The 24,663-nt window shown below is 58.3% G+C and overlaps 1 protein-coding gene across 2 annotated transcripts; it reads left to right on the top strand.

Moving 5' to 3' along the window:
- Positions 1-110: 110 nt before the first annotated feature.
- On the top strand, positions 111-23,962 carry rbm8a (RNA binding motif protein 8A). Of its 2 annotated transcripts, none has more exons than XM_078534148.1 (6): positions 111-474; positions 4,831-4,890; positions 21,593-21,670; positions 22,595-22,731; positions 23,084-23,220; positions 23,730-23,962. In XM_078534148.1, the coding sequence occupies exons 1-6, from the start codon at positions 408-410 to the stop codon at positions 23,773-23,775; spliced, it is 525 nt and encodes a 174-aa protein (XP_078390274.1). In that variant the 5' UTR covers positions 111-407; the 3' UTR covers positions 23,776-23,962. The 2 variants fall into 2 exon arrangements, with proteins under 2 accessions (XP_078390274.1, XP_078390275.1); XM_078534149.1 differs by having other exon boundaries at positions 373-474; positions 21,596-21,670.
- The last annotated feature ends 701 nt before the right edge of the window (positions 23,963-24,663 follow it).

Genomic DNA, 24,663 nt, shown 5'->3' with positions numbered 1-24,663 from the left:
GAGTTTTATTCTCTGTCAGTTTGAGTTTTATTCTCTGTCAGTTTGAGTTTTATTCTCTGTCAGTTTGAGTTTTATTCTCTGTCAGTTTGAGTTTTATTCTCTGTCAGTTTGAGTTTTATTCTCAGTCAGTTTGAGTTTTATTCTGTCAGTTTGAGTTTTATTCTCCGTCAGTTTGAGTTTTATTCTCTGTCAGTTTGAGTTTTATTCTCCGTCAGTTTGAGTTTTATTCTCTGTCAGTTTGAGTTTTACTCACTATCAGTTTGAGTTTTTGATGATGTTCCCACTGCGCAGACTCCCTGTGCCGGCCGCCGGACGTCGCCTCTGCGCATGCGTCAAATTGGTGAGGCAGTGACGTGTTCAGTTGTCCGTCACTTCCTGTCTTAACCAGAGTCCTTCGCGGTAGCAAGATGGCGGACGTGCTGGATCTTCATGAGGCGGGAGGCGAGGATTTCGCCATGGACGATGAGGGCGACGGTAAAGTGGCGCCTGTCCCCAGTCTGCCCCCTGACCCCGGCCGCTGTGCCCCCTGACCCCGGCCACTGAACATCCCCCCCCCCCCCACAAGCAGCCCGTACAATCCCCCCCACGATCACCCTGTATATCCCCCCCCCCCACGATCAGTCTGTACATTGCCCCCAACGATAAGCCCGTACAATCCCCCCCACCCCCCACTGTCAGCCTGTACACCCCTCCCCCCACTATCAGCCTGTACACCCCCCCCACCCCCCACTATCAGCCTGTACACCCCCCCCCCACTATCAGCCTGTACACCCCTCCCCCCACTATCAGCCTGTACACCCCCCCCACCCCCCACTATCAGCCTGTACACCCCCCCCACCACGATCAGTCTGTACACCCCCCCCCCCACTATCAGCCTGTACATCGGCCCCCGTTCCCCATGATCAGACTGTACTTCGCCCCTCCCACTATCAGCCTGTACATTCCACCTCCCCCCAACTATCAGCCTGTACATCCCCCCCCCAACAATCAGCCCGTACATCCCCCCCCACGATCAGCCTGTACACCTCCCCCCCCCCCAACTATCAGCCTGTACACCCCCATCCACCACGATCAGCCCGTACAATCCACCCCCCACAATCAGCCTGTACGTCCCCCACCCCGCCACGATCAGCCTGTACATCGGCCCCCGCTCCCCATGATCAGACTGTACTTCGCCCCTCCCACAATCAGTCTCTACATCCCCCCCCACGATCAGACTGTACATCCCCCCCACGATCAGCCTGTACTTTGCCCCCTCCCCCCCACGTTCAGTCTGTACGTCCAGCACCCCCACGGTCAGCCTGAAATTCCACCCCCCCTACGATCAGCCTGTACGTCCCCAGCCCCAAGAACAGTCTGTACAAAGCGCCCCCATGGTCAGCGTGTACATTCACCCCCCCCACCACCACGATCAGTCTGTACGTCCCCCCCACCCCCCACAATCAGCCTGTACATTCCCCCCACGATCAGCCTGTACATCGTCCCCCATGATCAGTCTGTACATCGTCCCTCACGATCAGTCTGTACATCGTCCCCCACGATCAGTCTGTACATCGTCCCCCTCCACGATCAGTCTGTACATCCCCCCTCCACGATCAGTCTGTACATCGTCCTCCACGATCAGTCTGTACATTGTCCCCCACGATCAGTCTGTACATCGACCCCCACGATCGGTCTGTACATCCCCCCCCACGATCAGTCTGTACATCGTCCCCCACGATCAGTCTGTACATCGTCCCCCACGATCAGTCTGTACATCCCCCCCCACGATCAGTCTGTACATCGTCCCCCACGATCAGTCTGTACATCGTCCCCCACGATCAGTCTGTACATCGTCCCCCACGATCAGTCTGTACATCGTCCCCCACGATCAGTCTGTACATCGTCCCCCACGATCAGTCTGTACATCGTCCCCCACGATCAGTCTGTACATCGTCCCCCACGATCAGTCTGTACATCGTCCCCCACGATCAGTCTGTACATCGTCCCCCACGATCAGTCTGTACATCGTCCCCCACGATCAGTCTGTACATCGTCCCCCACGATCAGTCTGTACATCGTCCCCCACGATCAGTCTGTACATCGTCCCCCACGATCAGTCTGTACATCGTCCCCCACGATCAGTCTGTACATCGTCCCCCACGATCAGTCTGTACATCGTCCCCCACGATCAGTCTGTACATCGTCCCCCACGATCAGTCTGTACATCGTCCCCCACGATCAGTCTGTACATCGTCCCCCAACCCCCACGATCAGTCTGTACATCGTCCCCCACGCTCAGTCTGTACATCGTCCCCCAACCCCCACGATCAGTCTGTACATCGTCCCCCAACCCCCACGATCAGTCTGTACATCGCCCCCCAACCCCCACGATCAGTCTGTACATCGCCCCCCAACCCCCACGATCAGTCTGTACATCGTCCCCCACGATCAGTCTGTACATCCCCCCCACGATCAGTCTGTACATCGTCCCCCAACCCCCACGATCAGTCTGTACATCGTCCCCCAACCCCCACGATCAGTCTGTACATCGTCCCCCATGATCAGTCTGTACATCGTCCCCCAACCCCCACGATCAGTCTGTACATCGCCCCCCAACCCCCATGATCAGTCTGTACATCCCCCCCACGATCAGTCTGTACATCGTCCCCCACCCCCCACGATCAGTCTGTACATCGTCCCCCATTCCCCACGATCAGTCTGTACATCGTCCCCCACCCCCCACGATCAGTCTGTACATCGTCCCCCATTCCCCACGATCAGTCTGTACATCGTCCCCCAACCCCCACGATCAGTCTGTACATCGTCCCCCATGATCAGTCTGTACATCCCCCCCACGATCAGTCTGTACATCGCCCCCCAACCCCCACGATCAGTCTGTACATCGCCCCCCAACCCCCACGATCAGTCTGTACATCGCCCCCCAACCCCCACGATCAGTCTGTACATCGTCCCCCATGATCAGTCTGTACATCCCCCCCACGATCAGTCTGTACATCGCCCCCCAACCCCCACGATCAGTCTGTACATCGCCCCCCAACCCCCACGATCAGTCTGTACATCGTCCCCCAACCCCCACGATCAGCCTGCACACCCACCCCCACCACGATCAGTCTGTACCTCCCCCCCAACGATAAGCCCGTACAATCCCCCCCACCCCCCACAATCAGCCTGTACGTCCCCCACCCCCCCACAATCAGCCTGTACATCGGCCCCCGCTCCCCACGATCAGTCTGTACATCGTCCCCCACCCCCCACGATCAGTCTGTACATCGTCCCCCAACCCCCACGATCAGTCTGTACATCGTCCCCCACCCCCCACGATCAGTCTGTACATCGTCCCCCAACCCCCACGATCAGTCTGTACATCGCCCCCCACCCCCCACGATCAGTCTGTACATCGTCCCCCAACCCCCACGATCAGTCTGTACATCGCCCCCCACCCCCCACGATCAGTCTGTACATCCCCCCCAACGATAAGCCCGTACAATCCCCCCCACCCCCCACAATCAGCCTGTACGTCCCCCACCCCCCCACAATCAGCCTGTACATCGGCCCCCGCTCCCCACGATCAGACTGTACTTCGCCCCTCCCACTATCAGTCTGTACATCCCCCCTCAAGATCAGCCTGTACATCCCCCACAACGATCAGCCCGTATAATCCCCCCCACCCCCTACCATCAGCCTGTACGTCCCCCACCCCCTCCACTATCAGTATGTACATCCCCTCCCCCCCAACAATCAGCCTGTACATCCCTCCCACCTCACGAATAGCCCGTAGAATCCCCCCCACCCGCTACAATCAGCCTGTACATCGTCCCCCACCCCCCACGATCAGTCTGTACATCGTCCCCCACCCCCCACGATCAGTCTGTACATCGTCCCCCAACCCCCACGATCAGCCTGTACATCCCCCCCCCACGATCAGTCTGTACATCGTCCCCCACCCCCCACGATCAGTCTGTACATCGTCCCCCAACCCCCATGATCAGCCTGTACATCCCCCCCACCACGATCAGTCTGTACATCCCTCCCCCTACGATCAGTCTGTACATCGTCCCCCACCCCCCACGATCAGTCTGTACATCGTCCCCCAACCCCCACGATCAGCCTGTACATCGTCCCCCAACCCCCACGATCAGCCTGTACATCGTCCCCCAACCCCCACGATCAGCCTGTACATCCCCCCCCCACGATCAGTCTGTACATCGTCCCCCAACCCCCACGATCAGCCTGTACATCCCCCCCGCCACAATCAGCCTGTACATCCCCCCCGCCACAATCAGCCTGTACATCCCCCCCACCACGATCAGTCTGTACATCCCTCCCCCTACGATCAGTCTGTACATCCCCCCCCCCACCCAACGATCAGCCTGTACATCCCCCCCCCAATAATCAGCCTGTACATCCCCCCCCCAATAATCAGCCTGTAGCTCCCCCCCCCCACGATCAGTCTGTAGACCCCCCCCCAATCAGCCTGTACACCCCCCCCCCCCCCCCCCCCCCCCCCCCCGGCCACAATCAGCCTGTATGCCGCCCCCCATGGTCAGTGTGTACATTCCCCCCACCTCTTCGCTGAACCCAGCCAGTCTGCATACTTCCCGTACCCGATACCCCGTCAACCTGTGTTCTCCTCCCACCTCCCAGTCTGTCTGTATACCCCCCGCCCCGAACCCAGTCACTGTGTACCTGAACACCCCCCCTAGCCTGTTTACAACCACCACCACCACACCCGGCCAGCCTGTGTATCCCGTGCCAACTGTGTCTCTTGATCCTCCCCTCCTGCCCCCTCTCCCACCCCCGTTCTCACTCTGTTTATCCTTTCTACAGAGAGTATCCACAAACTGAAGGAGAAGGCCAAGAAACGGAAGGGACGAGGCTTCGGCTCTGGTGAGTAGTGTTGGATCTTCCTGTGCAGTAGCTCGAGGCTCTGGTCACCAGCGCTGCAGACTGACAGGACAGGAGGTGATGAGGGGGTCGGGCTGGGGGCTGAGAGGGGCCAGTGTTTGAGGCCAGGGGATCTTGCAGCTGTGCCCAGCAGGTGAAGAAACTGCAGCGCTTTCTTTGGAGAGAGGACGTGGGTCTAATATGCACACAGCAAACAGCCAAAAGCAGCAATGTAAAACTGACCAGCTAATCTGCTTTCACTGTTTGACATTGTTTGAGGGATGAATGTTGACCCAGGACTCTGGGCCGCATGTCCCCCTCCTCCTCCTCTTCTAATAGTGACCACAGGGTCTTTTACTTGAGAGGGCAGATGTGACCTTTTTCCCTAATTCAGTCCTAAAGCATGAATGTTGCTGGCCGGGCCAGCATTTGTTGCCCATCCCTAATTGCCCCCTTGAGAAGGTGGTGGGTGAGCTGCCTTCTTGAGCCGCTGCAGTCCCCGGGTGGTGTAGGTACACCCACAGCGCTGTTAGGGAGGGAGTTCCGGGATTTGGACCCAGCGACGGTGAAGGAACGGCCGATATATTTCCAAGTCAGGATGGCGGGTGGCTTGGAGGGGAACTTCCAGGTGGTGATGTTCCCATGTGTCTGCTGCCCTTGTCCTTCTAGATGGTAGAGGTCGTGGGTTTGGAAGGTGCTGCCTAAGGAGCCTTGGTGAGATGCTGCAGTGCATCTTGTAGATGGTACACGCACTGCTGCTACTGTGCGTCGGTGGTGGAGGGAGTGAATGTTTGTGAATGGGGTGCCAATCAAGCGGTGCTGCTTTGTCCTGGACGGTGTCGAGCTTCTTGAGTGTTGTGGGAGCTGCACTAATCCAGGCAAGTGGGGAGTATTCCATCACACTCCTGACTTGTGCCTTGTAGATGGTGGACGGGCTTTGGGGAGTCAGGAGCTGAGTTACTCACCGCAGGATTCCCAGCCTCTGACCTGCTCTTGTAGCCACAGTATTTATATGGCTGGTCCAGTTCACTTTTTGACCAATGAAAAGTCCCAGGATGTTGTTGGTTGGGAATTCAGCGATGATAATGCTGTGGAATGTCAAGGGGAGTCATGGAGATGGTTAAATTCTGCCTTGTTAGGGGTAGTCATTGCCTGGTCCTTGTGTAATATAAGCAATGCTTGCCACTTATTAGTCCTATTGGGGGAAGGCGGGTAACTGGCTGGGTTGGATTTGTCCTGCTTTTTGTGGACAGGACATACCTGGGCAATTTTCCACATAGCCGGGTAGATGCCAGTGTTGTAGCTGTACTGGAACAGCTTGGCTAGGGGTGCGGCAAGTTCTGGAGCACAAGTCTTCAGTACTATTGCCGGAATATTGTCAGGGCCCAGAGCCTTTGCAGTATCCAGTGCTTTCAGCCGTTTCTTGACATCGAATTGGCTGAAGACTGGCACCTGTGATGCTGGGGCCATCTGGAGGAGGCCGAGATGGATCATCCCCTCGTCATTTCTGGCTGAAGGTGGTTGGGTAAATGCTTCAGCCTTATCTTTTACACTGATGTGCTGGGGTCCTCCATCATTGAGGGTGGGGGCATTTGTGGAGCCTCCTCCTCCAGTGAGTTGTTTAATTGTCCACCACCATTCACAACTGGATGTGGCAGGACTGCAGAGCTTAGATCCGATCTGTTGGTTATGGGAACCCTTAGCCCTGCCTATCACTTGCTGCTTCTGCTGCTTGACATGCAAACCTGTGTTATAGCTTCACCAGGCTGACATGCTCCTGGATGCTCTTGTGCGTTTCTCCTTGAACTATTGTTGGTTGCCCGGCTTGATGGTTAGGTCACAGCAAGGGCCTTGGTTTTACATCTCATCCAGAACATGGCTCTTGTGACAGTGCGGCGCTCCCTCAGTACTGACCCTCCGACAGTGCGGCGCTCCGTCAGCACTGACCCTCCGACATTGCGGCACTCCCTCAGTACTGACCCTCCGACAGTGCAGCACTCCCTCAGTACTGACCCTTCGACAGTGCAGCACTCCCTCAGTACTGACCCTCCGACAGTGCGGCGCTCCCTCAGTACTGACCCTCTGACAGTGCTTCACTCCCTCAGTACTGACCCTCCGACAGCGCGGCGCTCCCTCAGTACTGACCCTCCGACAGCGCGGCGCTCCCTCAGTACTGACCCTCCGACAGCGCGGCGCTCCCTCAGCACTGACCCTCCGACATTGCGGCACTCCCTCAGTACTGACCCTCCGACAGTGCGGCACTCCCTCAGTACTGACCCTCCGACAGTGCAGCACTCCCTCAGTACTGACCCTCCGACAGTGCGGCACTCCCTCAGTACTGACCCTCCGACAGCGCGGCGCTCCCTCAGTACTGACCCTCCGACAGTGCGGCATTCCCTCAGTACTGACCCTCCGACAGTGCGGCACTCCCTCAGCACTGACCCTCCGACAGTGCGGCACTCACTCAGCACTGACCCCCCGACAGTGCGGCACTCCCTCAGTACTGACCCTCCGACAGTGCGGCGCTCCCTCAGTACTGACCCTCCGACCGTGCGGCACTCCCTCGGTGCTGACCATCTGACAGTGCGGCACTCCCTCAGTACTGACCCTCCGACAGCGCGGCACTCCCTTAGTACTGACCCTCCAACAGTGCGGCACTCCCTCAGTACTGACCCTCCGACAGTGCGGCACTCACTCAGCACTGACCCCCCGACAGTGCGGCGCTCCCTCAGTACTGACCCTCCGACCGTGCGGCACTCCCTCGGTGCTGACCATCTGACAGTGCGGCACTCCCTCAGTACTGACCCTCCGACAGCGCGGCACTCCCTTAGTACTGACCCTCCAACAGTGCGGCACTCCCTCAGTACTGACCCTCCGACAGTGCGGCACTCCCTCAGTACTGACCCTCCGACAATGCGGCACTCACTCAGCACTGACCCCCCGACAGTGCGGCACTCCTTTAGTACTGACCCTCCGACAGTGCGGCGCTCCCTCAGTACTGACCGTCCGACAGTGCGGCACTCACTCAGCGCCCTGACCCTCCGACAGTGTGGCACTCCCTCAGTACTGACCCTCCGACCGTGCGGCACTCCCTCAGCACTGACACCGACAGTGCGGCGCTCCCTCAGTACTGACCCTCCGACAGTGCGGCACTCCCTCAGTACTGACCCTCCGACAGTGCGGCACTCAGTCAGCACTGACCCTCCGACAGTGCGGCGCTCCCTCAGTACTGATCCTCCGACAGTGCGGCGCTCCCTCAGTACTGACCCTCTGACAGTGCGGCGCTCCCTCAGTACTGACCCTCTGACAGTGCTGCACTCCCTCAGTACTGACCCTCCGACAGTGCGGCACTCCCTTAGTACTAACCCTCCGACAGTGCGGCACTCCCTCAGTACTGACCCTACGACAGTGCGGCACTCCCTCAGTACTGACCCTCCGACAGTGCGGCACTCACTCAGCGCCCTGACCCTCCGACAGTGCGGCACTCCCTCAGTACTGACCCTCCGACAGTGCGGCACTCCCTCAGTACTGACCCTCCGACAGTGCGACACTCCCTCAGTACTGACCCTCCGACAGTGCAGCACTCACTCAGCACTGACCCTCCGACAGTGCGACGCTCTGTCAGTACTGACCCTCCGACCGTGCGGCACTCCCTCGGTGCTGACCCTCCGACAGTACGGCACTCCCTCAGCACTGACCCTCCCGACAGTGCAGCTCTCCCTCAGTACTGACCCTCCGACAGCGCGGCGCTCCCTCAGTACTGACCCTCCGACAGTACGGCGCTCCCTCAGTACTAACCCTCCGACAGTGCGGCGCTCCTTCAGTACTGACCCTCCGACAGTGCGGCGCTCCCTCAGTACTGACCCTCTGACAGTGCGGCACTCCCTCAGTACTGACCCTCCGACAGTGCGGAACTCCCTCAGTACTGACCCTCCGACAGCGCGGCACTCCCTCAGCACTGACCCTCCGACAGCGCGGCGCTCCCTCAGTACTGACCCTCCGACCGTGCGGCGCTCCCTCAGCACTGACCCTCCGACAGCGCGGCGCTCCCTCAGTACTGACCCTCCGACCGTGCGGCACTCCCTCGGTGCTTGCCACGGGAGTTACCGCGTGCGTGTGTGTCTCTCTGCCATTTGTGTGTTTCTCCTGGGGAAGGATCAGAGCTGAGGTTTCAGGCATTTAAATTCTATGTTCATGACTTCGTAGGGGAGATCGAGAGTAAAGTGTCCGAGTTTGATGGTGGCACAGAGCTAGCTGGGAACGTAGGCTGTGAGGAGGACATAAAGGGGCTGGAAATGTAGCAACATCTTGAGTGTGTGGGGTCAGGCAGCGACACCGAGGGAATGCGGGGGAGGGAAAAGTGGTGAAGTTAACGCAGACGATCAGCCATGACCTTATTGAACCGTGGGACAGGCTCGATGGGCTAGATGGTCTCCCCCTCCTATTTTTGTCAGCCCCGCTGTTTGTGGGAGCTTGCGCTGCGCGGATTGGCTGCTGCACTCCCTGCATTACAGCAGTGACCGCGCGGCCGAAGTAGCTCAGTGGCTGTGAGACCCCCCCCGGTGGTCTGGAGGAGCTTTCCAGAATTGCCAGGCTCTGCCACCTCTCTGCGTATCCACAGGGTTTCTGAACCAACCTCATCAAAGTCCGTGGTTTTGACGGTGGTAAGTTGTTTTCCCCCACCCCCTGCTCCCCACCCTCCTCTGGCCCGCCTGCATGCAGCCTTTGACCCGATTGACCACCCCATCCTCCTCCGACTCCTTGCAGTGATTTCTCCTCCTGATCCCACACCGTCACCTCTGATGCTCATCCACTGTGGAAACCCTCATCCCCCGCCTTTGTTACCTCGAGACTCGACCATTCCCGCGCACTCCTGGCTGCTCTCCCGTCTCCCACTCTCGATGAACTGTAGATGATCCAAAAGTCTGCTGCCCCATGTCCGAACTCACTGCAATTCCCGTCACCCCCTGTGCTCGCTGATCCACACCAGATCCCAGTCCGGCAACACGTCAATTTTAAAATGCACATCCTTGTATTCAAATCTCTCCTTGGCCCTCGCACCCTCTCCCTATCTCTGTAACCTCCTCCAGCCCCTACACCCCTCCCTATCTCTGTAATCTCCTCCACCCCCTACACCCCTCCCTATCTCTCTAACCTGCTCCAGCCCCTACACCCCTCCCTATCTCTGTAACCTCGTCCAGCCCCTACACCCCTCCCTATCTCTGTAACCTCCTCCAGCCCCTACACCCCTCCCTATCTCTGTAACGTCCTCCAGCGCCTACACCCCTCCCTATCTCTGTAACCTCCTCCAGCCCCTACACCCCTCCCTATCTCTGTAACCTCCTCCAGCCCCTACACCCTCTCCCTATCTCTGTAACCTCCTCCAGGCCCTACACCCCTTCCTATCTCTGTAACCTCTTCCAACCCCTACAACTCCCCATCTCTGTAACCTCCTCCAGCTTCTACACCCCTCCCTATCTCTGTAACCTCCTCCAGCCCCTACACCCCTCCCTATCTCTGTAACATCCTCCAGCCCCTCCACCACTCCCTATCTCTGTAACCTCTTCTAACCGCTACACCCCTCCCTATCTCTGTAACCTCCTCCAGCCCCTACATCCCTCCCTATCTCTGTAACCTTCTCCAGCCCCTACACCCCTCCCTATCTCTGTAACCTCCTCCAGCCCCTACACCCCTCCCTATCACTGTCACCTCCTCCAGCCCCTACGCCCCTCCCTATCTCTGTAACCTCCTCCAGCCCCTACACCCTCCCTATCTCTGTAACCTCCTCCAACCCCCACACCCCTCCCTATCTCTGTAACCTCCTCCAGCCCCTACACCCCTCCCTATCTCTGTAACGTCCTCCAGCCCCTACACCCCTCCCTAGCTCTGTAACCTCCTCCAGCCGCAACACCCCTCCCTATCTCTGTAACCCCCTCCAGCCCTACACTCCTCCCTATCTCTGTAACCTTCTCCAGCCCCTACACCCTCCCAATCTCTGTAACCTCCTCCAGCCCCAAACCCCTCCCTATGTCTGTAACCTCCTCCAGCCCCTCCACCCCTCCCTATCTCTGTAAACTCCTCCAGCCCATACACCCTCCCTATCTCTGTAACCTCCTCCAGCCCCTACACCCCTCCCTATCTCTGTAACCTCCTCCAGCCCCTACATCCCCTCCCTATCTCTGTAACCTCCTCCAGCCCCTACACCCCTCCTATCTCTGTAACCTCTTCTAACCCCTACACCCCTCCCTATCTCTGTAACCTCCTCCAGCCCCTACATCCCTCCCTATCACTCTAACCTCCTCCAACCCCCACACCCCTACCTATCTCTGTAACCTCCTCCAGCCCCTACACCCGTCCCTATCTCTGTAACCTCCTCCAGCCCCTACACCCCTCCCTATCTCTGTAACCTCCTCCAGACCCTACACCCCTCCCTATCTCTGTAACCTCCTCCAGCCCCTACACCCCTCCCTATCTCTGTAACCTCCTCCAGCCCCTACACCCCTCCCTATCTCTGTAACCTCCTCCAGCCCCTACACCCCTCCCTATCTCTGTAACCTCCTCCAGCCCCTACACCCTCTCCCTATCTCTGTAACCTCCTCCAGCCCCTACACCCTCTCCCTATCTCTGTAACATCCTCCAGCCCCTACACCCCTCCCTATCTCTGTTACCTCCTCCAACCCCTACAACTCCCCATCTCTGTAACCTCCTCCAGCTTCTACACCCCTCCCTATCTCTGTAACCTCCTCCAGCCCCTACACCCCTCCCTAACTCTGTAACATCCTCCAGCCCCTACACCCCTCCCTATCTCTGTAACCTCCTCCAGCCCCTACACCCTCCCTATCTCTGTAACCTCCACCAGCCCCTACACCCTCCCTATCTCTGTAACCTCCTCCAGCCCCTACACCCCTCCCTATCTCTGTAATCTCCTCCAGCCCCTCCACCCCTCCCTACCTCTGTAACCTCCTCCAGCCCCTACACCCCCTTCCTATCTCTGTAACCTCCTCAAACACCTACACCACTCCCTATCTCTGTAACCTCTTCTAACCGCTACACCCCTCCCTATCTCTGTAACCTCCTCCAGCCCCTACATCCCTCCCTATCTCTGTAACCTTCTCCAGCCCCTACACCCCTCCCTATCTCTGTAACCTCCTCCAGCCCCTACACCCTCCCTATCTCTGTAACCTCCTCCAACCCCCACACCCCTCCCTATCTCTGTAAGCTCCTCCAGCCCCTACACCCCTCCCTATCTCTGTAACCTCCTCCAGCCCCTATACCCCTCCCTATCTCTGTAACCTCCTCCAGCCCCTACAGCCCTCCCTATCTCTGTAACCTCCTCCAGCCCCTACACCCCTCCCTATCTCTGTAACCCCCTCCAGCCCTACACTCCTCCCTATCTCTGTAACCTTCTCCAGCCCCTACACCCTCCCTATCTCTGTAACCTCCTCCAGCCCCTACACCCCTCCCTATCTCTGTAACCTCCTCCAGCCCCTACACCACTCCCTATCTCTGTAACCTCCTCCAGCCCCTACACCCCTCCCTATCTCTGAAACCTCCTGCAGCCCTTACACCCTCCCTATCTCTGTAACCTCCTCCATCCCCTACACCCTCACTATCTCTGTAACCTCCTCCAGCTCCTACACCCCTCCCTATCTCTGTAACCTCCTCCAGCCCCTCCACCCCTCCCTACCTCTGTAACCTCCTCCAGCCCCTACACCCCCTCCCTATGTCTGTAACCTCCTCAAGCCCCTACACCACTCCCTATCTCTGTAACCTCTCGCTACACCCCTCCCTATCTCTGTAACCTCCTCCAGCCCCTACATCCCTCCCTATCTCTGTAACCTTCTCCAGCCCCTACACCCCTCCCTATCTCTGTAACCTCCTCCAGTCCCTACACCACTCCCTATCACTGTTACCTCCTCCAGCCCCTACACCCCTCCCTATATCTGTAACCTCCTCCAGCCCCTACACCCTCCCTATCTCTGTAACCTCCTCCAACCCCCACACCCCTCCCTATCTCTGTAACCTCCTCCAGCCCCTACACCCCTCCCTATCTCTGTATCCTCCTCCAGCCCCTACACGCCTCCCTATCTCTGTAACCTCCTCCAGCCCCTACAGCCCTCCCTATCTCTGTAACGTCCTCCAGACCCTACACCCCTCCCTATCTCTGTAACCTCCTCCAGCCCCTACACCCCTCCCTATCTCTGTAACCTCCTCCAGCCCCTACACCCCTCCCTATCTCTGTAACCTCCTCCAGCTCCGAAACCCCCTCCCTATCTCTGTAACCTCCTCCAGCCCCTACATCCCTCCCTATCACTCTAACCTCCTCCAACCCCCACACCCCTCCCTATCTCTGTAACCTCCTCCAGCCCCTACACCCGTCCCTATCTCTGTAACCTCCTCTAACCCCTACACCCCTCCCTATCTCTGTAACCTCCTCCAGCCCCTACACCCCTCCCTATCTCTCTAACCTCCTCCAGCCCCTACACCCCTCCCTATCTCTGTAACCTCCTCCAGCCCCTACACCCCTCCCTATCTCTCTAACCTCCTCCAGCCCCTACACCCCTCCCTATCTCTGTAACCTCCACCAGCCCCTACGCCCCTCCCTATCTCTGTAACCTCCTCCAGCCCCTTCACCCTCTCCTTATCTCTGTAACCTCCTCCAGCCCCTACAGCCTCTCCCTATCTCTGTAACCTCCTCCAGCCCCTACACCCCTCCCTATCTCTGTAACCTCCTCCAACCCCTACAACTCCCCATCTCTGTAACCTCCTCCAGCTTCTACACCCCTCCCGAGATCTGTAACCTCCTCCAGCCCCTACACCCCTCCCTATCTCTGTAACATCCTCCAGACCCTACACCCCTCCCTATCTCTGTAACCTCCTCCAGCCCCTACACCCTCCCTATCTCTGTAACCTCCTCCAGCCCCTACACCCTTCCTATCTCTGTAACCTCCTCCAACCCCTACAACTCCCCATCTCTGTAACCTCCTCCAGCTTCTACACCCCTCCCTATCTCTGTAACCTCCTCCAGCCCCTACACCCCTCCCTATCTCTGTAACATCCTCCAGCCCCTTCACCCCTCCCTATCTCTGTAACCTCCTCCAGCCCCTACAGCCCTCCCTATCTCTGTAACGTCCTCCAGCCCCTACACCCCTCCCTATCTCTGTAACCTCCTCCAGCCCCTACACCCCTCCCTATCTCTGTAACCTCCTCCAGCCCCTACACCCCTCCCTATCTCTGTAACCTCCTCCAGCCCCTATCCCCCCTCTCTATCTCTGTAACCTCCTCCAGCCCCTACACCCCTCCTATCTCTGTAACCTCTTCTAACCCCTACACCCCTCCCTATCTCTGTAACCTCCTCCAGCCCCTACACCCCTCCCTATCTCTGTAACCTCCTCCAGCCCCAACACCCCCTCCCTATCTCTGTAACTTCCTCCAGCCCCTACACCCCTCCTATCTCTGTAACCTCTTCTAACCCCTACACCCCTCCCTATCTCTGTAACCTCCTCCAGCCCCTACATCCCTCCCTATCACACTAACCTCCTCCAACCCCCACACCCCTCCCTATCTCTGTAACCTCCTCCATCCCCTACACCCTCACTATCTCTGTAACCTCCTCCAGCTCCTACACCCCTCCCTATCTCTGTAACCTCCTCCAGCCCCTCCACCCCTCCCCACCTCTGTAACCTCCTCCAGCCCCTACACCCCCTCCCTATGTCTGTAACCTCCTCAAGCCCCTACACCACTCCCTATCTCTGTAACCTCTCGCTACACCCCTCCCTATCTCTGTAACCTCCTCCAGCCCCTACATCCCTCCCTATCTCTGTAACCTTCTCCAGCCCCTACACCCCTCCCTATCTCTGTAACCTCCTCCAGTCCCTACACCACTCCCTATCACTGTTACCTCCTCCAGCCCCTACACCCCTCCCTATATCTGTAACCTCCTCCAGCCCCTACACCCTCCCTATCTCTGTAACCTCCTCCAACCCCCACACCCCTCCCTATCTCTGTAACCTCCTCCAGCCCCTACACCCCTCCCTATCTCTGTATCCTCCTCCAGCCCCTACACGCCTCCCTATCTCTGTAACCTCCTCCAGCCCCTACAGCCCTCCCTATCTCTGTAACGTCCTCCAGACCCTACACCCCTCCCTATCTCTGTAACCTCCTCCAGCCCCTACACCCCTCCCTATCTCTGTAACCTCCTCCAGCCCCTACACCCCTCCCTATCTCTGTAACCTCCTCCAGCTCCTATACCCCCTCCCTATCTCTGTAACCTCCTCCAGCCCCTACATCCCTCCCTATCACTCTAACCTCCTCCAACCCCCACACCCCTCCCTATCTCTGTAACCTCCTCCAGCCCCTACACCCGTCCCTATCTCTGTAACCTCCTCCAACCCCTACACCCCTCCCTATCTCTGTAACCTCCTCCAGCCCCTACACCCCTCCCTATCTCTCTAACCTCCTCCAGCCCCTACACCCCTCCCTATCTCTGTAACCTCCTCCAGCCCCTACACCCCTCCCTATCTCTCTAACCTCCTCCAGCCCCTACACCCCTCCCTATCTCTGTAACCTCCACCAGCCCCTACGCCCCTCCCTATCTCTGTAACCTCCTCCAGCCCCTTCACCCTCTCCTTATCTCTGTAACCTCCTCCAGCCCCTACAGCCTCTCCCTATCTCTGTAACCTCCTCCAGCCCCTACACCCCTCCCTATCTCTGTAACCTCCTCCAACCCCTACAACTCCCCATCTCTGTAACCTCCTCCAGCTTCTACACCCCTCCCGAGATCTGTAACCTCCTCCAGCCCCTACACCCCTCCCTATCTCTGTAACATCCTCCAGACCCTACACCCCTCCCTATCTCTGTAACCTCCTCCAGCCCCTACACCCTCCCTATCTCTGTAACCTCCTCCAGCCCCTACACCCTTCCTATCTCTGTAACCTCCTCCAACCCCTACAACTCCCCATCTCTGTAACCTCCTCCAGCTTCTACACCCCTCCCTATCTCTGTAACCTCCTCCAGCCCCTACACCCCTCCCTATCTCTGTAACATCCTCCAGCCCCTTCACCCCTCCCTATCTCTGTAACCTCCTCCAGCCCCTACAGCCCTCCCTATCTCTGTAACGTCCTCCAGCCCCTACACCCCTCCCTATCTCTGTAACCTCCTCCAGCCCCTACACCCCTCCCTATCTCTGTAACCTCCTCCAGCCCCTACACCCCTCCCTATCTCTGTAACCTCCTCCAGCCCCTATCCCCCCTCCCTATCTCTGTAACCTCCTCCAGCCCCTACTCCCCTCCTATCTCTGTAACCTCTTCTAACCCCTACACCCCTCCCTATCTCTGTAACCTCCTCCAGCCCCTACACCCCCTCCCTATCTCTGTAACTTCCTCCAGCCCCTACACCCCTCCTATCTCTGTAACCTCTTCTAACCCCTACACCCCTCCCTATCTCTGTAACCTCCTCCAGCCCCTACATCCCTCCCTATCACACTAACCTCCTCCAACCCCCACACCCCTCCCTATCTCTGTAACCTCCTCCTGCCCCTACACCCCTCCCTATCTCTGTAACCTCCTCCAGCCCCTACACCCCTCCCTATCTCTGTAACCTCCTCCAGCCCCTACACCCCTCCCTATCTCTCTAACCTCCTCCAGCCCCTACACCCCTCCCTATATCTGTAACCTCCTCCAGCCCCTACACCACTCCCTATCTCTGTAACCTCCTCCAGCCCCTACACCCCTCCCTATCTCTGAAACCTCCTGCAGCCCTTACACCCTCCCTATCTCTGTAACCTCCTCCATCCCCTACACCCTCACTATCTCTGTAACCTCCTCCAGCTCCTACACCCCTCCCTATCTCTGTAACCTCCTCCAGCCCCTCCACCCCTCCCTACCTCTGTAACCTCCTCCAGCCCCTACACCCCCTCCCTATGTCTGTAACCTCCTCATGCCCCTACACCACTCCCTATCTCTGTAACCTCTCGCTACACCCCTCCCTATCTCTGTAACCTCCTCCAGCCCCTACATCCCTCCCTATCTCTGTAACCTTCTCCAGCCCCTACACCCCTCCCTATCTCTGTAACCTCCTCCAGTCCCTACACCACTCCCTATCACTGTTACCTCCTCCAGCCCCTACACCCCTCCCTATATCTGTAACCTCCTCCAACCCCTACAACTCCCCATCTCTGTAACCTCCTCCAGCTTCTACACCCCTCCCGAGATCTGTAACCTCCTCCAGCCCCTACACCCCTCCCTATCTCTGTAACATCCTCCAGACCCTACACCCCTCCCTATCTCTGTAACCTCCTCCAGCCCCTACACCCTCCCTATCTCTGTAACCTCCTCCAGCCCCTACACCCTTCCTATCTCTGTAACCTCCTCCAACCCCTACAACTCCCCATCTCTGTAACCTCCTCCAGCTTCTACACCCCTCCCTATCTCTGTAACCTCCTCCAGCCCCTACACCCCTCCCTATCTCTGTAACATCCTCCAGCCCCTTCACCCCTCCCTATCTCTGTAACCTCCTCCAGCCCCTACAGCCCTCCCTATCTCTGTAACGTCCTCCAGCCCCTACACCCCTCCCTATCTCTGTAACCTCCTCCAGCCCCTACACCCCTCCCTATCTCTGTAACCTCCTCCAGCCCCTACACCCCTCCCTATCTCTGTAACCTCCTCCAGCCCCTATCCCCCCTCCCTATCTCTGTAACCTCCTCCAGCCCCTACTCCCCTCCTATCTCTGTAACCTCTTCTAACCCCTACACCCCTCCCTATCTCTGTAACCTCCTCCAGCCCCTACACCCCTCCCTATCTCTGTAACCTCCTCCAGCCCCAACACCCCCTCCCTATCTCTGTAACTTCCTCCAGCCCCTACACCCCTCCTATCTCTGTAACCTCTTCTAACCCCTACACCCCTCCCTATCTCTGTAACCTCCTCCAGCCCCTACATCCCTCCCTATCACACTAACCTCCTCCAACCCCCACACCCCTCCCTATCTCTGTAACCTCCTCCTGCCCCTACACCCATCCCTATCTCTGTAACCTCCTCCAGCCCCTACACCCCTCCCTATCTCTGTAACCTCCTCCAGCCCCTACACCCTCCCTATCTCTGTAACCTCCTCCAGCCCCTACACCCTCCCTATCTCTGTAACCTCCTCCAGCCCCTACACCCCTCCCTATCTCTGTTATCTCCTCCAGCCCCTCCACCCCTCCCTATCTCTGTAACCTCCTCCAGCCCCTTCAATCCCTTCCTATCTTTGTAACCTCCTCCAGCCCCTACACCCCTCCCTATCTCTGTAACCTCTTCTAACCGCTACACCCCTCCCTATCTCTGTAACCTCCTCCAGCCCCTACATCCCTCCCTATCTCTGTAACCTTCTCCATCCCCTACACCCCTCCCTTTCTCTGTAACCTCCTCCAGCCCCTACACCCTCCCTATCTCTGTAACCTCCTCCAGCCCCTACACCCCTCCCTATCTCTGTAACCTTCTCCAGCCCCTACACCCCTCCCTATCTCTGAAACCTCCTCCAGCCCCTACACCCTCCCTATCTCTGTAACATCCTCCAGCCCCTACACCCTCCCTATCTCTGTAACCTCCTCCAGCCCCTACACCCCTCCCTATCTCTGTAACCTCCTCCAGCCCCTTCACCCTCTCCTTATCTCTGTAACCTCCTCCAGCCCCTACAGCCTCTCCCTATCTCTGTAACCTCCTCCAGCCCCTACACCCCTCCCTATCTCTGTAACCTCCTCCAACCCCTACAACTCCCCATCTCTGTAACCTCCTCCAGCTTCTACACCCCTCCCGAGATCTGTAACCTCCTCCAGCCCCTACACTCCTCCCTATCTCTGTAACATCCTCCAGACCCATACCCCTCCCTATCTCTGTAACCTCCTCCAGCCCCTACACCCTCCCTATCTCTGTAACCTCCTCCAGCCCCTACACCCTTCCTATCTCTGTAACCTCCTCCAACCCCTACAACTCCCCATCTCTGTAACCTCCTCCAACTTCTACACCCCTCCCTATCTCTGTAACCTCCTCCAGCCCCTACACCCCTCCCTATCTCTGTAACATCCTCCAGCCCCTTCACCCCTCCCTATCTCTGTAACCTCCTCCAGCCCCTACAGCCCTCCCTATCTCTGTAACGTCCTCCAGCCCCTACACCCCTCCCTATCTCTGTAACCTCCTCCAGCCCCTACACCCCTCCCTATCTCTGTAACCTCCTCCAGCCCCTACACCCCTCCCTATCTCTGTAACCTCCTCCAGCCCCTATCCCCCCTCCCTATCTCTGTAACCTCCTCCAGCCCCTACACCCCTCCTATCTCTGTAACCTCTTCTAACCCCTACACCCCTCCCTATCTCTGTAACCTCCTCCAGCCCCTACACCCCTCCCTATCTCTGTAACCTCCTCCAGCCCCAACACCCCCTCCCTATCTCTGTAACTTCCTCCAGCCCCTACACCCCTCCTATCTCTGTAACCTCTTCTAACCCCTACACCCCTCCCTATCTCTGTAACCTCCTCCAGCCCCTACATCCCTCCCTATCACACTAACCTCCTCCAACCCCCACACCCCTCCCTATCTCTGTAACCTCCTCCTGCCCCTACACCCATCCCTATCTCTGTAACCTCCTCCAGCCCCTACACCCCTCCCTATCTCTGTAACCTCCTCCAGCCCCTACACCCCTCCCTATCTCTCTATCCTCCTCCAGCCCCTACACCCCTCCCTATCTCTGTAACCTCCTCCAGCCCCTACACCCCTCCCTATCTCTGTAACCTCCACCAGCCCCTACACCCTTCCCTATCTCTGTAACCTCCTCCAGCCCCTACACCCTCTCCTTATCTCTGTAACCTCCTCCAGCCCCTACAGCCTCTCCCTATCTCTGTAACCTCCTCCAGCCCCTACACCCCTCCCTATCTCTGTAACCTCCTCCAACCCCTACAACTCCCCATCTCTGTAACCTCCTCCAGCTTCTACACCCCTCCCTATCTCTGTAACCTCCTCCAGCCCCTACACCCCTCCCTATCTCTGTAACATCCTCCAGCCCCTACACCCCTCCCTATCTCTGTAACCTCCTCCAGCCCCTACACCCTCCCTATCTCTGTAACCTCCTCCAGCCCCTACACCCTCCCTATCTCTGTAACCTCCTCCAGCCCCTACACCCCTCCCTATCTCTGTTATCTCCTCCAGCCCCTCCACCCCTCCCTATCTCTGTAACCTCCTCCAGCCCCTACAATCCCTTCCTATCTTTGTAACCTCCTCCAGCCCCTACACCCCTCCCTATCTCTGTAACCTCTTCTAACCGCTACACCCCTCCCTATCTCTGTAACCTCCTCCAGCCCCTACATCCCTCCCTATCTCAGTAACCTTCTCCATCCCCTACACCCCTCCCTTTCTCTGTAACCTCCTCCAGCCCCTACACCCTCCCTATCTCTGTAACCTCCTCCAGCCCCTACACCCCTCCCTATCTCTGTAACCTTCTCCAGCCCCTACACCCCTCCCTATCTCTGAAACCTCCTCCAGCCCCTACACCCTCCCTATCTCTGTAACCTCCTCCAGCCCCTACACCCTCCCTATCTCTGTAACCTCCTCCAGCCCCTACACCCCTCCCTATCTCTGTAACCTCCTCCAGCCCCTCCACCCCTCCCTATCTCTGTAACCTCCTCCAGCCCCTACACCCTCCCTATGTCTGTAACCTCCTCCAGTCCCTACACCCTCCCTATCTCTGTAACCTCCTCCATCCCCTACACCCCTCCCTATCTCTGTAACTTCCTCCAGCCCCTACACCCCCTCCCTATCTCTGTAACCTCCTCCAGCCCCTACACCCTCCCTATCTCTGTAACCTCTTCTAACCCCTACAACCCTCCCTATCTCTGTAACCTCCTTCAGCCCCCACATCCCTCCCTATCACTCTAACCGCCTCCAACCCCCACAATTCTCCCTATCTCTGTAACTTCCTCCAGCCCCTACACCCGTCCCTATCTCTGTAACCTCCTCCAGCCCCTACACCACTCCCTATCTCTGTAACCTCTTCTAACCCCTACACCCTTCCATATCTCTGTAACCTCCTCCAGCCCCTACATCCCTTCCTATCACTCTAACCTCCTCCAACCTCCACAGCCCTCCCTATCTCTGTAACCTCCTCCAGTCCCTACGCCCCTTCCTATCTCTGTAACCTCCTCCAGCCCCTACACCCCTCCCTAACTTTGTAACCTCCTCCAGCCCCTACACCCCTCCTTATCTCTGTAACCTCCGCCAGCCTCTACACCCCTCCCTATCTCTGTAACCTCCTCCAGCCCCTACACCCCTCCCTATCTCTGTAACCTCCTCCACCCTCTGCACCCCTCCCTATCTTTGTAACCTCCTCCAGCCGCTACACCCCTCCCTATCTCTGTAACCTCCTCCAGCCCCTACAACCCTCCGAGATCTCTGCGTTCCTCCAATCCTGGCCTCTTGAGCATCCCCTGATTCCCATCGCTCCACCATTGGCGGCCGTGCCTTCTCTCTCTCTCTTGCTTCCTTGAAGACATTTAAAACCTTCCCTGTCCTAATATCTCTCTTTGTGGCTCGATATCAGGTTTTGTCTTGATTTCTGCAGTGATGCTAGCTCAAGGAGCTGTATAAATGTGAGGTGCTGATGTTGTCTGTCGCGTGTGTGCCTGCTTACACGGACTGGGACCTTCTTGCACTGCCATTTGCTGACTGGCTCTCCTTTTGTGCAGAAGAAGGTGCTCGATCCAGACTACGTGAAGACTATGACTCTGTGGAGCAGGATGGTGATGAACCAGGACCACAGCGCTGTAAGTACACGGCCTGAGGGTTGTGGATACCATGGGACTCGCCACCCCCTGGGCAGGGACTAGCCTGAGTCAGGCTGTTCCCAGCTTGGGAGAGGGACCTTTGGGTTATTTCAAGTTTGCTTTCCCTTTGCTGTCCAATAGTCTGGGCTGGTGGTGGGGGGTATGGGGGAGTTCAGGTGGCTGTGAGGTACAGGTTGTCTCAGACTCAGGCTGGAATGGGGTAGAGGTTGCGGAGGTGGTGGTTGAGTCGGCTGAGAGGGACAGTCTCTCTCAAACCCAGGGCTGGGATAGAGGGGGACAGTGCGATGTCTGTGAGGTACAGCCTCTCTCTCTGGGCTGGGATAGAGGGGGACAGTGCAATGTCTGTGAGGTACAGCCTCTCTCTCTGGGCTGGGATAGAGGGGGACAGTGCGATGTCTGTGAGGTACAGCCTCTCTCTCTGGGCTGGGATAGAGGGGGACAGTGCGATGTCTGTGAGGTACAGCCTCTCTCTCTGGGCTGGGATAGAGGGGGACAGTGCGATGTCTGTGAGGTACAGCCTCTCTCTCTGGGCTGGGATAGAGGGGGACAGTGCGATGTCTGTGAGGTACAGCCTCTCTCTCTGGGCTGGGATAGAGGGGGACAGTGCGATGTCTGTGAGGTACAGCCTCTCTCTCTGGGCTGGGATAGAGGGGGACAGTGCGATGTCTGTGAGGCGCAGGCTGTGATGTGGGGGTGAGGCTCCATTTGCCCCCGGGAGAGCCTGGGACAAGGGAATGTGAAGAGGGGTACCGGCTGGAGTGTGCAAGAGTTGGGGTTGCCCGTTCTTGGCCAGGATTGGGGCCGTGTGGGCAAAGCGGGCGGGCGGTCCGGGGGTGTTGGTGAGCCTGGCAGGGAGCGTGCCCTCTCTGACCCGAGCTGACCCTCTGCTCGCTGTCCCTGCAGCCGTCGAGGGTTGGATTTTGTTTGTGACTGGAGTCCACGAGGAAGCTACCGAGGAAGACATCCACGACAAATTTGCCGAATATGGCGAAATAAAGAACCTGCACCTCAACCTGGACCGGCGTACGGGCTACCTGAAGGTGAGAGGAGGGTCACCGTGGGCCGAGGGGGGTGTTGCTGTCGGTGAGGAGCGGGTGGGGGTGGGTGAGGCGTGGGGGCGGGGGTGGGTGAGGAGGGGGCGGTGTGGGGTGGGTGATGAGCGGGCGGGGGTGGGTGAGGAGGGGGCGGTGGGGGGTGAGGAGGGGGCGGTGGGGGGTGAGGAGGGGGCGGTGGGGGGTGAGGAGGGGGCGGGGGTGGGCGAGGAGGGGGCGGGGGTGGGCGAGGAGGGGGCGGGGGTGGGCGAGGAGCGGGCGGTGAGGCATGGGGGAGTGGGTGGGTGAGGAGCTCTTGAGGCTTGGGGCAGTGAGCCTGAAGCCGGTGTTTGTGTTGCAGGGTTATGCCCTGGTGGAATATGAGACCTACAAGGAGGCCCAGGCGGCGATGGAGGGGCTGAATGGCTCTGAGCTGGCCGGACAGCCCATCAGTGTGGACTGGGGCTTTGTCAGAGGACCCCCCAAAAGCAAGAGGCGGTGAGTGAGCCAGAACCAAGAGCTGAATTGGGTTTGAAGGTGGAATCGAGGAGGCGGGTTGGGGGGGGTGGTGGGGTGCGGAGGTGGGTCAGGCCCTGCAGGGAAGAGGATTGGGGCCTTCCAAAGGGTGGGAGGTGGATCGAGCCTTGGAAAGGACCCAGAATGAGGCCCAGGAGAAGGAGGGTGATCAGCCCTCGGAGGGGAGAGGGTGGTGGATCGGGCCCCGTGGGTGAGGGGAGTGAGGCAGATTAGCCCCTTCCCCCGGGTGTGGGTTCGCTACAGGGATGGAGGCAGATTAGGTGGGGGTGCTGGTGTGGTGGGTGAGGGGACAGAGACCGACCGGATCCCCGGGGTGGAGCGGGGGAAGGTGGGTGTGGGGATGGAGACAGATTGGGCCCTGAGGATGGTGTTTGTTGGGGGGGGGTGTGGGGAAGATTGGGGGCCGGTTGGTTAGGAAGATGGGGGTGAGGCGTGTTTATTTACCTCTTCTCTCTGCTCTCCCTGTGCAGGAGTGGCCGCAGGAGAAGCCGGAGTCCGGACCGGAAGCGACATTGATTGGAGTGGACCAATGGAGAGGGGCGATTGTAGCGGGGTTTGGGGTGGGGACGGGGGTCGTTGGCAGATGTTTCCGTGTGTCGTTTTGTCTCTGGGCTGTGTTGCCTTTTATACCGGCCCACCCTGCAGTGGGGCTTGCGATCCGAACTCTGGTGCGTGTCAGCAATAAAACTCGTCAGTTAAACCCAACCCTCCCTCAAGCCTCAACTTGGCTCGCTGTCTACAGGGGAGGGGGCCCCACCAGAGGCTCAGTGGGGGCGCGTCGACGTTCCGGGGGATTGCGGGGCTGGAGGGAGGTTAACAGGGAGGGAGCGAGGGCTGCGGGATCTGAAAATAAGGATGAGGAGTTTAAAGTGGAGGCTTCGCTGCAGGTGAGTGAACTCGGGAGGGGGATCGGTGACTGGAACCCGACGTGAGTTAGGGGACAGACAGCAGGGTTGTCAATGAGCTCGATATCCAGGCAGTCTTTGGGAGGGGGGCATAGTGCAGGGAAGCTGAGCTTGTCACGTGGAACACCGAGACTGCAGATAGTCAGGGCGAGAGATGGAATTGTTAGCTAGGGCACGGAGGGAATCAGAGACAGTGGCTTTGGTCTTTGCAATATTTAATTGGAGCAGATTTCTGCTGAGCCACTACTTAAGTTAAGGGAGAGCCGTGTTCAATGCAAAGTCTTGGCTTACACATAACGTACAGCACACAGAAACTAGCCCATTCGACTCCTCTGGCCTGCCAGTGTTTGGCCCTCCCTCGAAACCCCTTCGGAGAACTTTTCCCCCCCCCCGGCGTCAGTGTGGGTTCACTTGTCTTGATAACATGAAGCCTGGGCTTGGGTACGTAGAAGATTATCAGGCGACAGCTGAATGAGGACCCTGGATTAATGTGACGAGG

Source organism: Cetorhinus maximus, chromosome 36 (assembly GCF_964194155.1).
Source record: "Cetorhinus maximus chromosome 36, sCetMax3.hap1.1, whole genome shotgun sequence".
In the NCBI taxonomy this organism is placed as follows: domain Eukaryota; kingdom Metazoa; phylum Chordata; class Chondrichthyes; order Lamniformes; family Cetorhinidae; genus Cetorhinus; species Cetorhinus maximus.
Note: the sequence above shows the minus strand (reverse complement) of the source record. Positions and strands in the feature narration are given on the sequence as shown.